The sequence below is a fragment of the Phoenix dactylifera genome, chromosome 6 (genome assembly GCF_009389715.1).
Source record: "Phoenix dactylifera cultivar Barhee BC4 chromosome 6, palm_55x_up_171113_PBpolish2nd_filt_p, whole genome shotgun sequence".
Taxonomy (NCBI): Eukaryota; Viridiplantae; Streptophyta; class Magnoliopsida; order Arecales; family Arecaceae; genus Phoenix; species Phoenix dactylifera.
In genome coordinates this window covers 559027-574805 of record NC_052397.1, presented here as the reverse complement: position 1 = coordinate 574805, position 15779 = coordinate 559027, and the positions used below count along the sequence as shown (strand labels likewise).

At 39.5% G+C, this 15779-nt stretch overlaps 1 protein-coding gene across 2 annotated transcripts; it reads left to right on the top strand.

Moving 5' to 3' along the window:
- Window positions 1–860: 860 nt before the first annotated feature.
- On the top strand, window positions 861–15433 carry LOC103703750 (iron-sulfur assembly protein IscA-like 1, mitochondrial). 2 transcript variants are annotated; one of them, XM_008786711.4, is made up of 5 exons: window positions 861–1031; window positions 2445–2689; window positions 14641–14758; window positions 14871–14965; window positions 15078–15433. In XM_008786711.4, the coding sequence occupies exons 2-5, from the start codon at window positions 2500–2502 to the stop codon at window positions 15233–15235; spliced, it is 561 nt and encodes a 186-aa protein (XP_008784933.2). In that variant the 5' UTR covers window positions 861–1031; window positions 2445–2499; the 3' UTR covers window positions 15236–15433. The 2 variants fall into 2 exon arrangements, with proteins under 2 accessions (XP_008784933.2, XP_008784934.2); XM_008786712.4 differs by having other exon boundaries at window positions 2445–2662; window positions 15078–15362.
- The last annotated feature ends 346 nt before the right edge of the window (window positions 15434–15779 follow it).

Sequence of the window (15779 nt, the reverse complement as noted above, 5' to 3'; positions counted from 1 at the left end):
GTGTATGGATTAAAATCAAAGTTTGGACCGGTAATATTTTATCGATGCCCAATCATGGGATGTAAGCATGACATTACGCATATGGGTCATGGGGTGCAAGCGAGACATCTTAGATATCCAGTCATAGGGTATAAGCATGATATTGCTGATTCCCAATCATAAGGTGTAAGTGTCATATTTATAATACCCGAATGTAAAGCGTGATCGTGATTTAGTCCAAACATGAAAATTTATTTATTATCCTATTGTAAAATTGTGAAACTTTGTTGTTTCAAATCCTTGCCTTGAATCGTGAAGTTGTATAATTTGAAGATGGATGAATTCATATGCAATTCATTTATTCATGAGTAACATAAAAAGTACTGTTAATTAATTGCCTATGCCTCTATATTTATGTAGTAGTTGTATTTATACTTATTATTTTCATTAAAGCTATCTATATGTGTGTTTGGTGGGAAATCAAATGAAAAAAAGTTTTTAATGAATTATTTAGAGGATATGAAGGAAATTTAGCTTGCTAAATAATGCTCTGTCTCGAATCTAGACCAAGGCTAGATTCATTTAGGATGAAAATGTCACGAGTGCCTCCTTGTGAGTCTGATCCCTTGTGAGGGTTCATAAACGGACAAGGTTTAGTCGAAATCTGTGAATCAAACGCCCCGAGGGACACGGGTTCGGATTGGAAGGTATTCAGATCCGACCCAATAGAAAGTCGCCGTTTTGTCTACCAGTAAACCTACATGGCTATTTATAAAAAAGAAGTGCACGTGTCAGCGAGATGGAGGCGAAGCATCGTCTTAGCCCATTCTTGGGTTGGAAACTTCGAGCGATATAAGGGAAGGAGCCTGCCTGCCTGCCTTCCTTTTTATTTTAAACATTGAAAGAAAGTAGAAAAGAAAAAGAAAAAAAAAAAAGAAGAGAAGAGGAACCGAGGGTCGGGGTCCGCCTCATCGATCCAAAATTATTTCCGTTCATCGTTGAATTCGATGCGGATTCTTAATTTCGGAGACGATCGATTCATCTCCCCGTAGGTCCGTCAACGAATTCATCTTCACCATCTTTTCTTGAATTGTATTTTGGTATTTTTAATCTGAATGTTTCGAATTTTCTCTCGTGTTAGAAGTTTATATTTGTTTCGGTTATAATCTTGGAAATCTCTCTTTAAGGTTTGGCGCATGTATTTGTCGTAAAAATTTTAGGGATTGGGAGTCGGTTTCTTTGTTAGGAAGACGGCTAAGGTTGGCTGTTCTCGTCATGGCCTCAATATAATTGGGAACACTCGTGGAGTTGAAATCTTTTCATCGATCAGCCGCGATGAACGATCTCTTTCCGCTCCCATTACTTTTTCTAATTTATCGTTTGTTTAAACGACGAGTATTTTTTCTGCCTTTTTTTTTTCAAATAATTTCATAATTTATTGGGGATGATCTTAGGAGACGCTGAGGTTTTTTTTTTCTTTTTCTTTCGGAGAAGAAGAAGAAGAATATAACGAATGAAGAAAACGAAAATTGTTTACAAGTCACATTTCGCAAAAAAATAAAGAAATACTGTCTAAAGTAAATTAGAGGGAAAAAGAAGGCAAAATTGATAAGTAACCCATCACCTTAACTGGAAAGCCTAGCTGCTGTAAACAAGTCAGTATGGAAAACGAAGGTCTAAATTACGACTTTAGTTCATTTCTTTTATGTATCTAGATTTGATATTTTTTATGGCAAACTTTGTCGATAGACAATCATTTGGTATACATGCAGCCTTGCCTTTGAATGCAGTTTATTTGGTTCGTTTTTGGGGTTTACGAAATGGAAGAATTTGAAGATAAATACCTGAAATGGGTTTATAGTCAAACATGGCAAACAAATGAACAACTTAACTCAAGGTTTATTTCTTGCTTGCTCCCTCGCTCTGGAGTAAGACACACAGCTTTAGCCAAAGGAAAAATTTTCAGATTGCAACTCCATTCCCTGTTTCCAATTCAGTGGTGAATGATCTGAATGGCTCTCTTGGATCCAATCCCACATGGAATCACTTACCCCCTTTTATTGCACTGATATCTAACTGGCATATAGGACAGGGCACTTAGTGGGCTTTGGGCTATGGACTATGGAGCTGCAGTTGGTGGCAGTACTCCGAGCTGAAATGCTGTGGCTGTAATGTCATATAGAAATTTAGAGCAAGAAAATAAAATACATTGACAGGCTGATCACAAATAACCATGAAACCCAGTTTCCGATAGGGCTAAGGGCGCTATATGTCCATCATACACACGTTCTGCATGGTTTTTTTGGACATCACTTTATGTTTCCAGCAATACTTCCACTATTGTTTCACATGTTACTTTGGCTACTTGGAACCCATTGTCCATCATCAGTTCTGTTATTAGTGCTTACTTGTTTATATATGACTCACATATTGACTGATGATGAATGCATCCTCGCCTTTGACAGCAACCTTTGTGGCTGATACTTTAAGCTGCTGCTGCTGCCTGAAAACTTTATAAAGATGGCTTCTTCTGCATTAAAGGCCATGGCAGAGAGGGCAGTGCCTTCTGTACGTAAGCAGGCCCTGACTTTGACAGATGCTGCTGCTGCTAGGATACGCCACCTCCTTAACCTCCGTCAGCACCCATATCTTAGGCTTGGTGTCAAGGCCCGTGGTTGCAATGGTTTATCCTACACCCTCAATTATGCTGGTTTGGTTTCTCACATTTTCTTTGCAGTTTATTTATTCAATTTTTTACCTTTTAAATTTGTTTCTTTAGCAGCTACGAATGATGGTAAAGAAAAAGATAATCTGACATTGTCACATTGATTTAAAGATGGCAAATGGAAGGAGCTAATTTATTTATAATTTTTTTCTTTGTGAATATTTCCGATACAGTTCAGAAAAAAAATCATTTATGCATCATGACTTCATTGATTTTTGTAGTTCCTCGAATTATTATTTTTATGGTAAGGGATTTATTGGTCTCAATGTCTTAAATTTTCTTGCTTTGTTATTAGGAGAATATATTTTATATCAAGACTGTTTTAGAGCTTGTCTGTGTGAAGGGTATGCTGAAATTAGGCAGAAGGATGAAGAGGTGTGAGAGATTTGGGGTGGGCGCGGGTGTGGGTAGGGGGGTGTAATAACCCCAAATTTTTTTTTATATATAAAAAGGGATAGAATAGTCCTTTAAAATTGATATAAGGGGTAAAATTGGAAGGAATCAAAAGATAATGGCATAGTTGTAGATACGTTGAAGTGGTAAGGGTAAAATTGGAAAGAAATCAAAAGTTAATGGCATAACCGTAGATATGTTGAAGTGTTAGGGGTAAAATAGAAATTTAATAATATTAAAAAAAGGGTGAATAGTATCTTGATGTGATTTAATTGGAGGGTTTGAGCTGGCTTTTGGAATGAAACCGAGAGAAAGAGGGAGGGGGTTCTCAGGCGTGAAACAGAGAAAAGAAAGAAAGAAAGAAAGAAAAGGAGAAGAAGAAGAAGAAGAAAGAAGAAGAGGAAGGGGATTCGAGGAGGAGGGGGATCCCGGTTGCACTTCCAGCTGAAGGGAAAAACGTAGATCTCCTTCCCCTCTACACAAGGACCTCGATTTCCAAAAAAAAAAAAGGTAAATATCCGTCCCTATCTAGTCTTTTGATGACATTAGGCTATACAAAGGGTGGATATAGTCTAGAAGGGTCGGATAAGGGTTGTAGAGGTGGTTAAAAGAGGAAGAATCGGATTTTAACAAATTTTTCCGGCACTACGGAAAAACTGTGTCGAAGTTCCAACTTCGGCGAATTATTTAGGGGGTCAAACGGCCTCCGATGATGATGCATGTTATCTCTTTGGAATCCTCTATGAGTGTAGAATGTTAGGTAAAAATTTCATCAAATTTGGAGTCCTAAAAGTGGATCAAAACCGGGATGAAGTAACCCACTGTCAGTTCGGGTTACTGTTCATCCGGGTGGAAAATAGGGGATTTCATGCTATAATAGGGTATTAAGCCTAGATCAAGCTAAAAGGGACCTTGTACTCATGCAAGGGAGTCCCTAATACATATAAATGATGAGTTAATTAATAGAAAAAGAAAAAGAGAAAGAAAAGAAAAGATTTAGGGAACGGGGGAGTTGAATTAATTAAAGTCCCCTATATTATAATTGGCACGTAGATTATAGCCCTTGATACAAGACTAAATGTATTGTAAATGCATGTCACAGTTGGGCAAGAAGCTAGGGAACAAGAGGAAGAAGTCTCCTGCTGCCTACTGTAAAATTCTAGAGGCGTATCGAGGCCGTGCCGGATTGACAGGTGAGTGGGAGTCATGTACTTTGCACCATGAGCATCCTTAATTCATTTTCATGAATGTCGCCAAGTGTGAATTGATTCCACTTGAGCATATTGATTGATATTGTAGTAGATTCCTCTATAATTTTGTTTCTCCATACTTGATTATCTTGTGCACGCATTTGAGGGAACATTGAGAGAAATTACGAGGGGTTGATGAGTAATCAAATTGATTCCGAATTGTGAAATGATTTCTTTTGTAAATTGATTTCATTTCCTCTATTTTAAAGACTTGTGAGTCGTAGCTTGATTATACTCCTTTATGAGTAATGAAATTGGATCTGAATTGTGAAATGATTTCTTTTGTAAATTGATTTCATTTCCTCTATTTCAAAGACTTGTACAGCCCTTCTCATGGTATATTGAGTTGCATTGTACTCCCGTGATTCCTCACTCCCAACCCTGATGTTAGTTTATGATTGGGTCATGATCGAGTGAGTGGTAATCTTGATTATACTCCTTTTTAGTAGAGTATTGGGAGGGTGCATTATGGCATTTATGCATGGCTTGGCAGTATCTGCAGGACACCTATAGTCGATGGGGTTGAACATCGGCCTTTGTGCACATAGTAGCCTTCTGGGTGGGCGGAGCCCAGTCCTCTTCCTAGGGGGGGACACGGCCCTAGGCGTAGGATCGGCCGGTCCTACGACTTACATTCTGCTTGCCGCCGGGCATACTAAGACCCCGCGAGGTGCAGTATGGCTTTCCGCGGATGTAGAATTCCCGCGAGGTGCCGTTTAGTATGTAGATGTGAGATGGATTTCTGTTCTGGATACTGGCCAGCATTTATATGATCAGTGTGGTGTCTTATCCTGCATGTGCATGCGACAGTAGGGAGTTGTTGCTGGTTCGCCTGGGGCGTAAAACCCACCTCCCGATAGCTGTCTAGCATTTATGTTATCGGTATGGTGTCTTATCCTGCATATGCATGTGACAGTAGGGAGTTGTTGCTGGTTCGCCTGGGGCGTAAAACCCACCTTCCGACAGCTGTCTAGTGATGATTTACATATTGGTGTGGTGTCATATTCGATGTATGCATATGGCAGTAAGGAGTTGTTGCTGGTTCGCCTGGGGCGTAAAACCCACCTCCCGATAGCTGTCTTGTTGATGATTCAGCCTATTGACACCTGATTTATATGATTCAGTACTATGACCTGTTGAACATATTCATGAGTAGCATATATGTTGACTTGATTATTCCATATATGCTTCAGATGAGTTGATATTGATTGTGGTGATATTGATGATTTACTCCATATTCTTTATGTTGAGTTCATGTTCATCTTGTTATTGATCTTGAGATTTTACCTCGAGCCATGATTATATCTTGTCTCATGTGCATAGTACTCTCTACTCCACTCACTGAGTATTTATATACTCACTCCCCAGTTTGATGTTTTTGATTGCAGGAAAGGTATTGTATAGAGAGGAGCACGATTAGTGGTTGCCTGCTAGCTGTGCCGCTCCATAGTATAGTATAGTATAATGTAGATAGAGGTTTATATCTTTTGGTGTATTATAAACCTTCTATTGTATATAGTGCATAGTTACAGTCATAGATCCTGTTGTGGATATGGGTTTGACCATGGATGGATTAGGAAGCAGGTATATATATATATGTGTGCAGATGAGTTATATGCCTGAGATGATGTATTGATATATATTGTCCAGGTTCATTATGTGACAGATTATGTGATTGCTGCTCTGACAGGTAGTGTTGTTGTATGTATTGAGATAATCCTGACAGGTCACTATAGAAAAAGTGATCATTTTGTGCATGTATCATGCCAAATTTTTCAAGATTTATTGATGATTGATAGGTAGTAGGGTTCTACGCGGTGGCTGGTGGCCTTATGCCTACCCGCACCCTAGGACCGTCGCGGCGGCCCGCCGGGAACGGGGCGGGGGTCGTGACAAAGCTTGGTATCAGAGCAAAGGTTAAGAAGAGTCCTGTCAGAGCAATAGGGTGAGTCAGGATTAAGTATAGGATTATACTATGGAGCATAAGGTTTTTCTGTATGTTAATTTATGAGTCATTTACAATTCAGTAAAATATATTATGACTCAGTGTGTAATGACTGCCTTCTCTTTTTAACTCTTTTAGAGACATATAAAGAATACCTCCAAGAAGAGGATCTGCTCGTCCTGGAAAGAGGATGGAGCCAGATATAGCATTGGATGCGGGTTCCGCACATGTCGAGCCCCAAAGAGAAAAATCTCCTCCTGCTGATAGACGGAGGGTTAATGATCAAGGAGAGGTAGGAAGTAGAGATGCATTGATGGAACAGTACTGGCGGAGAATCAGGCTCTGAGGGAGCAGATTGCTCGGGGGAAATCTCCTGCCCCGTCAGTAGTATCCATCCCACCTCCTGTACCTGTGCCAAGAAGTTTGGCCAGGCGAGCTCTAGATGATGAGGGGATTACTGTACAGGAATTTCTGAGGCTCAGAACCTCGGAGTTTAAGGGGATAGTATAAAAGCGAAGTATGTGTATCCTACCTGTGTGGTAGAGATAGAAGGTAAAACACTTCTAATTGATTTGATTTCCAATACCACACCGAGCAGAATATGAAAAGCAGATACACTCACCCCTTTGAGTAATCAGGTAATTTACCTTTTTAAATTCGAGGACGAATTTTATATAAGGAGGGGAGGATGTAATAACCCCAAATTTTTTTTTTATATATAAAAAGGGATAGAATAGTCCTTTAAAATTGATATAAGGGGTAAAATTGGAAGGAATCAAAAGATAATGGCATAGTTGTAGATACGTTGAAGTGGTAAGGGTAAAATTGGAAAGAAATCAAAAGTTAATGGCATAACCGTAGATATGTTGAAGTGTTAGGGGTAAAATAGAAATTTAATAATATTAAAAAAAGGGTGAATAGTATCTTGATGTGATTTAATTGGAGGGTTTGAGCTGGCTTTTGGAATGAAACCGAGAGAAAGAGGGAGGGGGTTCTCAGGCGTGAAACAGAGAAAAGAAAGAAAGAAAGAAAGAAAAGGAGAAGAAGAAGAAGAAGAAAGAAGAAGAGGAAGGGGATTCGAGGAGGAGGGGGATCCCGGTTGCACTTCCAGCTGAAGGGAAAAACGTAGATCTCCTTCCCCTCTACACAAGGACCTCGATTTCCAAAAAAAAAAAGGTAAATATCCGTCCCTATCTAGTCTTTTGATGACATTAGGCTATACAAAGGGTGGATATAGTCTAGAAGGGTCGGATAAGGGTTGTAGAGGTGGTTAAAAGAGGAAGAATCGGATTTTAACAAATTTTTCCGGCACTACGGAAAAACTGTGTCGAAGTTCCAACTTCGGCGAATTATTTAGGGGGTCAAACGGCCTCCGATGATGATGCATGTTATCTCTTTGGAATCCTCTATGAGTGTAGAATGTTAGGTAAAAATTTCATCAAATTTGGAGTCCTAAAAGTGGATCAAAACCGGGATGAAGTAACCCACTGTCAGTTCGGGTTACTGTTCATCCGGGTGGAAAATAGGGGATTTCATGCTATAATAGGGTATTAAGCCTAGATCAAGCTAAAAGGGACCTTGTACTCATGCAAGGGAGTCCCTAATACATATAAATGATGAGTTAATTAATAGAAAAAGAAAAAGAGAAAGAAAAGAAAAGATTTAGGGAACGGGGGAGTTGAATTAATTAAAGTCCCCTATATTATAATTGGCACGTAGATTATAGCCCTTGATACAAGACTAAATGTATTGTAAATGCATGTCACAGTTGGGCAAGAAGCTAGGGAACAAGAGGAAGAAGTCTCCTGCTGCCTACTGTAAAATTCTAGAGGCGTATCGAGGCCGTGCCGGATTGACAGGTGAGTGGGAGTCATGTACTTTGCACCATGAGCATCCTTAATTCATTTTCATGAATGTCGCCAAGTGTGAATTGATTCCACTTGAGCATATTGATTGATATTGTAGTAGATTCCTCTATAATTTTGTTTCTCCATACTTGATTATCTTGTGCACGCATTTGAGGGAACATTGAGAGAAATTACGAGGGGTTGATGAGTAATCAAATTGATTCCGAATTGTGAAATGATTTCTTTTGTAAATTGATTTCATTTCCTCTATTTTAAAGACTTGTGAGTCGTAGCTTGATTATACTCCTTTATGAGTAATGAAATTGGATCTGAATTGTGAAATGATTTCTTTTGTAAATTGATTTCATTTCCTCTATTTCAAAGACTTGTACAGCCCTTCTCATGGTATATTGAGTTGCATTGTACTCCCGTGATTCCTCACTCCCAACCCTGATGTTAGTTTATGATTGGGTCATGATCGAGTGAGTGGTAATCTTGATTATACTCCTTTTTAGTAGAGTATTGGGAGGGTGCATTATGGCATTTATGCATGGCTTGGCAGTATCTGCAGGACACCTATAGTCGATGGGGTTGAACATCGGCCTTTGTGCACATAGTAGCCTTCTGGGTGGGCGGAGCCCAGTCCCTTCCTAGGGGGGGACACGGCCCTAGGCGTAGGATCGGCCGGTCCTACGACTTACATTCTGCTTGCCGCCGGGCATACTAAGACCCCGCGAGGTGCAGTATGGCTTTCCGCGGATGTAGAATTCCCGCGAGGTGCCGTTTAGTATGTAGATGTGAGATGGATTTCTGTTCTGGATACTGGCCAGCATTTATATGATCAGTGTGGTGTCTTATCCTGCATGTGCATGCGACAGTAGGGAGTTGTTGCTGGTTCGCCTGGGGCGTAAAACCCACCTCCCGATAGCTGTCTAGCATTTATGTTATCGGTATGGTGTCTTATCCTGCATATGCATGTGACAGTAGGGAGTTGTTGCTGGTTCGCCTGGGGCGTAAAACCCACCTTCCGACAGCTGTCTAGTGATGATTTACATATTGGTGTGGTGTCATATTCGATGTATGCATATGGCAGTAAGGAGTTGTTGCTGGTTCGCCTGGGGCGTAAAACCCACCTCCCGATAGCTGTCTTGTTGATGATTCAGCCTATTGACACCTGATTTATATGATTCAGTACTATGACCTGTTGAACATATTCATGAGTAGCATATATGTTGACTTGATTATTCCATATATGCTTCAGATGAGTTGATATTGATTGTGGTGATATTGATGATTTACTCCATATTCTTTATGTTGAGTTCATGTTCATCTTGTTATTGATCTTGAGATTTTACCTCGAGCCATGATTATATCTTGTCTCATGTGCATAGTACTCTCTACTCCACTCACTGAGTATTTATATACTCACTCCCCAGTTTGATGTTTTTGATTGCAGGAAAGGTATTGTATAGAGAGGAGCACGATTAGTGGTTGCCTGCTAGCTGTGCCGCTCCATAGTATAGTATAGTATAATGTAGATAGAGGTTTATATCTTTTGGTGTATTATAAACCTTCTATTGTATATAGTGCATAGTTACAGTCATAGATCCTGTTGTGGATATGGGTTTGACCATGGATGGATTAGGAAGCAGGTATATATATATATGTGTGCAGATGAGTTATATGCCTGAGATGATGTATTGATATATATTGTCCAGGTTCATTATGTGACAGATTATGTGATTGCTGCTCTGACAGGTAGTGTTGTTGTATGTATTGAGATAATCCTGACAGGTCACTATAGAAAAAGTGATCATTTTGTGCATGTATCATGCCAAATTTTTCAAGATTTATTGATGATTGATAGGTAGTAGGGTTCTACGCGGTGGCTGGTGGCCTTATGCCTACCCGCACCCTAGGACCGTCGCGGCGGCCCGCCGGGAACGGGGCGGGGGTCGTGACAGGGGGTTGCCATGGGATCCTTTCTTGATTCGGGTAGCCCACAAAACTCATATCAGGAGAGCAGTATCCTTTCCTGATAGCTCGCATTCCTGTCTAAACTTTTTCTACTTATCAGTTCCCGCCCATGTGAAAAATTTCAGAAGGATAGGATGATTGGTTATCGAGCAGTCTCTTGGTGTACTCCTAGATTGATTAATCTCATTTACTTGGCCGAAGTGAACTACTATCAATTTGCACCATGCCACTGGTTTCCAGAAAGATGTGTTAACATGCATATTCGGGTTTAGCTAGTGAATTTTTAGGTTCTACAATATAATGTTAGTTCATCTAATCGCTTATTTCTTGAAATTTTCTATTCAGAATTTATTTACGTTATTTCATCATTAAATATATGTATAGGCAATTATATCTATTCTCGGAGTTCTTCACTTTTTGCATATTCACATGTGTTGGCATATAGGCACGCAAATAGAAACAATTGTTTACAGTAAAATGGGTTGTAATTTTCTACATATTTGACATGATTCACGATGAATGCACGTAACAAGTTTTGGATGGTTATGTGCATACCTAAAATCTGGAACATGTAAAAGATATGGACATTATATTTTGACCATCAGATTGAGCGATCACAACCAACTCTTAACTGTGGAGGTCTGTTTTTGTTTTGGACTACATTGTATCCTTTTTGTTAGTGAACCCCAATGACTATATTAATGTGTGGATTACTAGTTACTTATTTGGTTAAGTTTTAGGCTTTGAGGCTACAGTGGTTAGATCCATGGCTGTCATATTTCTAGATATTGACCCCCTTAATGGCTTAGGCAGAAAAAGCCTAGGAATTTAGACAGTTATCTAGAATTATGGATACCAATAAAAGACAGTTGTATGCAAGGAAAAATTTTGAATGCCAATACAGGTGTATGAAGTGCCAAAAAGAGACATGTTGAGAGCTTGCATATCTCTAAAGAACAGCATGCCAATTAAAGGGAAGGAAGAAAGATAGCCATGAGCAGATCTTAAAATTTTTATATTTGACGTTAAGCTCTTTGGAACAGAGGAGGAAAGGGAGAAGAGAAGTAAGGCCTACTTTGAAGGATAAGAGTATGACCAAAGGAGAGAAAAGGAAGGGGGGGGGGGGGGGGGGGGGGGGGCAAAGAAAAGTAAATGAGGACTGCAGAAGTTAGAAAGAAAAAACTTAAAAGGACGGAAGGACATAAACATTTGTCCTCATGGGTCACTTCCTTTTAGTATTTGTTAGCTAATGCCCCAATCACTGCCTCCTCTTCCCCTTTTTGTCTGTTTTCTTCTGTAACCCCTTTTCCTTGTAACACGGATAATGTTAAAGGGATACAGGCTGTAACATTTAAAATTAAGTTGTTAGGAGACACTCCTTAATTATGTTAAATGTTTTCTATTTGTTTCTTTTTTGAAACATTTGGTTTATACTCGAAGAGAGAATGAATTTTGTAGCAAAACCCTTTTAAGGGCCTATCAGAGAGGCACCTACCCAAGCAAACGATGCTTAGGTGTTCAGGCGCTTGCCTAGGTGCCAACCTAGGTGCTCTGCTCCAGCAGCTGCCTAGCCTGAAAAAACCCAGAAAGTGCCAGGTTCCTAGGTGGTTCTGTGCCTGCCTTTAGCTGCCTTGATTAGATCTTTCTAAGATCACAGAGTTTAGTGTTGAATGTTGGATGGTTGATTTATTATTTCAGTTAATTATATATGTTGAGTCCATATGTTTCTTTTCATATCCTTCTGTCCATTCTTTTAATTCCTAGTTAGCTCTATCAAGTTCGTCATGTCTTAGATTATTCCTCTTAAAGGGTTCTCAGATTTCATATAAAAATTGAGGTGTAGATGAAGCAGTGATGTCCTGCTAGACTATCGCACAACAGTCACATAGCTCAACCTTAATTAGCAATGGAGCCAGCTTTGTGGATCAATGTTGAGTAAGGTAACGGTAGACTTCTAAGAATAGTTTTGTCATACTACAGCAGGTGGCACGATCTTGCATTGCATTGAAATGTCGAGCAAGAAAAGGATGAGGACATGCAAGAGCAATGTAGCAGAAGAGATGAGAGTGCTAAGCCAGAGTTTAACCAGGAGAGACGAGGTTAAAGTTGGTTGCTGGAGTCTGAAATGCATTCACAGGGTACAAAATGATCGAGGATAGAAATATGGGGAGCAACACTGGTATGAAAGACTGCCAAAATCCTTGTCTGAATGGGCTGCATGAGATGTTTTGAGAAAGGCTTGTGTTACATGTTGATTATTTAAACAAGAAAGATCTGAATAAAGTTTATAAGCCAGCAGTTATTGTACTTATATTCCTAGCTGGTGGCTTTCACTAGTTTTATGAAAGTATATAATTAAATTAACTGTAGGTTTACAGCATGTATTGTCTCAAATTTCTGTGACATGGCAGATCTCCTGCAGACTCTAGCAGATATATCGATGTCTAGGTGTTTCAGCTGTCTGCTGGGAGATCATTACCATTTGCATCAGACTAGTTCGTGGGAACCATGGTGAATTTTTTTTCCTTGAACTGTTGATGGACTAGTACCAAAAATGGTAGCAGTTAAGCTTTTTTGGCTGCAGGACAGAGAATTTCGGTAAAGTATTTCTCTCAAGGCGATTAACATTGGTGAAAATCCATATGATGGTCATGTCAGCAGTTCCGTGAATGCCGATAACCTGTCATTCATTGTGGTGATTACGTTATAACAAAGAAGTTTTCTATGTGATTGAACTTCTCAAAGTATGCAGGCCTTCTGATTGCTTTTTTGAAACATCTGGTTTATACTCGAAGAGAGAATGAATTTTGTAGCAAAACCCTTTTAAGGGCCTATCAGAGAGGCACCTACCCAAGCAAACGATGCTTAGGTGTTCAGGCGCTTGCCTAGGTGCCAACCTAGGTGCTCTGCTCCAGCAGCTGCCTAGCCTGAAAAAACCCAGAAAGTGCCAGGTTCCTAGGTGGTTCTGTGCCCGCCTTTAGCTGCCTTGATTAGATCTTTCTAAGAGCACAGAGTTTAGTGTTGAATGTTGGATAGTTGATTTGTTATTTCAGTTAATTATATATGTTGAGTCCATATGTTTCTTTTCATATCCTTCTGTCCATTCTTGTAATTCCTAGTTAGCTCTATCAAGTTCGTGATGTCTTAGATTATTCCTCTTAAAGGGTTCTCAGACTTCATATAAAAATTGAGGTGTAGATGAAGCAGTGATGTCCTGCTAGACTATCGCACAACAGTCACATAGCTCAACCTTAATTAGCAATGGAGCCAGCTTTGTGGATCAATGTTGAGTAAGGTAACGGTTGAATTCTAAGAATAGTTTTGTCATACTACAGCAGGTGGCACGATCTTGCATTGCATTGAAATGTCGAGCAAGGATGAGGACATGCAAGAGCAATGTAGCAGAAGAGATGGAGTCTGAAATGCATTCACAGGGTGCAAAATGATCGAGGATAGAAATATGGGGAGCAACACTGGTATGAAAGACTGCCAAAATCCTTGTCTGAATGGGCTGCATGAGATGTTTTATTTTAGAAAGGCTTGTGTTACATGTTGATTATCTCAACAAGAAAGATCTGAATAAAGTTTATAAGCCAGCAGTTATTGTACTTATATTCCTAGCTGGTGGCTTTCACTTTATGAAAGTATATAATTAAATTAACTGTAGGTTTACAGCATGTATTGTCTCAAATTTCGGTGACATGGCAGATCTCCTGCAGACTCTAGCAGATATATCGATGTCTAGGTGTTTCAGCTGTCTGCTGGGAGATCATTACCATTTGCATTAGACTAGTTCGTGGGAACCATGGTGGATTTTTTTTCCTTGAACTGTTGATGGACTAGTACCAATAATGGTAGCAGTTATGCTTTTTGGCTGCAGGACAGATTTTCAGTAAAGTATTTCTCTCAAGGCGATTAACATTGGGGAAAATCCATATGATGGTCATGTCAGCAGTTCCGTGAATGCTGTTAACCTGTCATTCATTGTGGTGATTACGTTATAACAAAGAAGTTTTCTATGTGATTGAACTTCTCAAAGTATGCAGGCCTTTAGGGTGCTAGCTCTAACAAGGTAGAAGGTAGCTGGTCTATCTATTTTGTGTCAATGGTTCGGCTCTGCAATCAGAAGGATTGAATTTTAGTTTGGGATCAAAATATTATGTCAGAGGACAACCACAAGTAAGAAGCCTGGCATGTAAATCTGGTGTGACTGATAATAATTTGTGTACATTTACGGCTACAAGACTACATCCTTGACTTTAGTTCAATCAATATGTGCATAATTATTCTCCATAGAAAAAGCACCCCCCCTGCATGCAAAAAAAAAGGAAGGGGGGGGGGGGGGGGGGTGTGGAGGTGTGGAATTTTGTAGTTTGTACTTTAAAACAAACTTGAGTTTCTTGTCGCTGTTTATCCTTAGTCCTCCCACCTCCCTTTCCCTTTCGTGAGTTATTTTATAAATGTCACCCACTCAGATATTTTATCCTGGTACTAATGAAGTGAAAAATGATGTTTGTTTTACAGATGGGAAAGGGAAATTTGATGAACTTGTGGAGGAAAAGGGTGTCAAGATATTAATCGATCCAAAAGCTCTCATGCATGTAATTGGAACCAAGATGGACTTTGTAGATGATTCACTAAAGTAAGCTTGCCTCTAATTAATCATGTAGCTTTATTTAATTTTATGATTTTTTGTATTGGGCCTATAAAACAAGGTCATTTTATTATCGTCTCAAATAGTTATTGTTGTGCAGGTCAGAGTTCATATTTATCAATCCAAATTCAAAAGGACAGTGTGGTTGCGGCGAATCCTTTTTGACAACAGGCAGCACTCAAAATGCTAAAGCAGGTGGCACATAATATTTTCAGTGCTCAAGTCCAATTAGGCTCATTTGCTGCAATTGTTGAACAGGCAATTTGATATTTCTTATAATTTTACACTGAGACAACATGATATGAAGGTGTACATGTGGAGCTGATAAAACCATTTCTTCTGCTAAGATCAAACAGTTCACCGTGGATTATAGCAATCGGCAAATCTTTTGCCGGAGCAACCGTTGCGCAACAGCAGTCCTGCAATATTGTATTCTATGCTTGTGTTGTCCTAGAAATTTTGTGAGCCTGGTTGTACGCATTTTGCAACAGCAGTCCTGCAATCTTGTATTCTATGCAATTCCATTTTTGGATGTGTCCATGAGTATTTATTTTCTGAAAGCTCTGCAGTGTATGTCACTTGCATTTTAATATTATTCACTGGAAACTATGGAGCATATATAATTTTGTACATCAAGTAATATTGATTGAGATTTCTGCTAAATCATTTCTTACAAGAATGTTCGAAACAGCGTCCAGGGTTGTGCATATGTACGTTTGTATCTATCAGTTAGCATGGACCTGACCCTGTTGGAAAGGATTGGTTTTGGTAGCTCTGTGTTGGACTAGAGGTACTTTTACTTTGGATTGATCTGTTACGTAGTCGTTTCTTTGTTTTAGAAGTTTGTTTCTTTTGGAAATCTGTACAAACCGAATTCCCCTCAGCCCCTCTTTTTTTTCCTCTATCGTGTCCTCTAAGTTGTTTCCTTGCAGACTGCGAGAGCCCTCTTACCAGGTACAGGCCCCATAACCGTAATCCGAGTTTATAGCAGGCCTATTCCTCCACATCA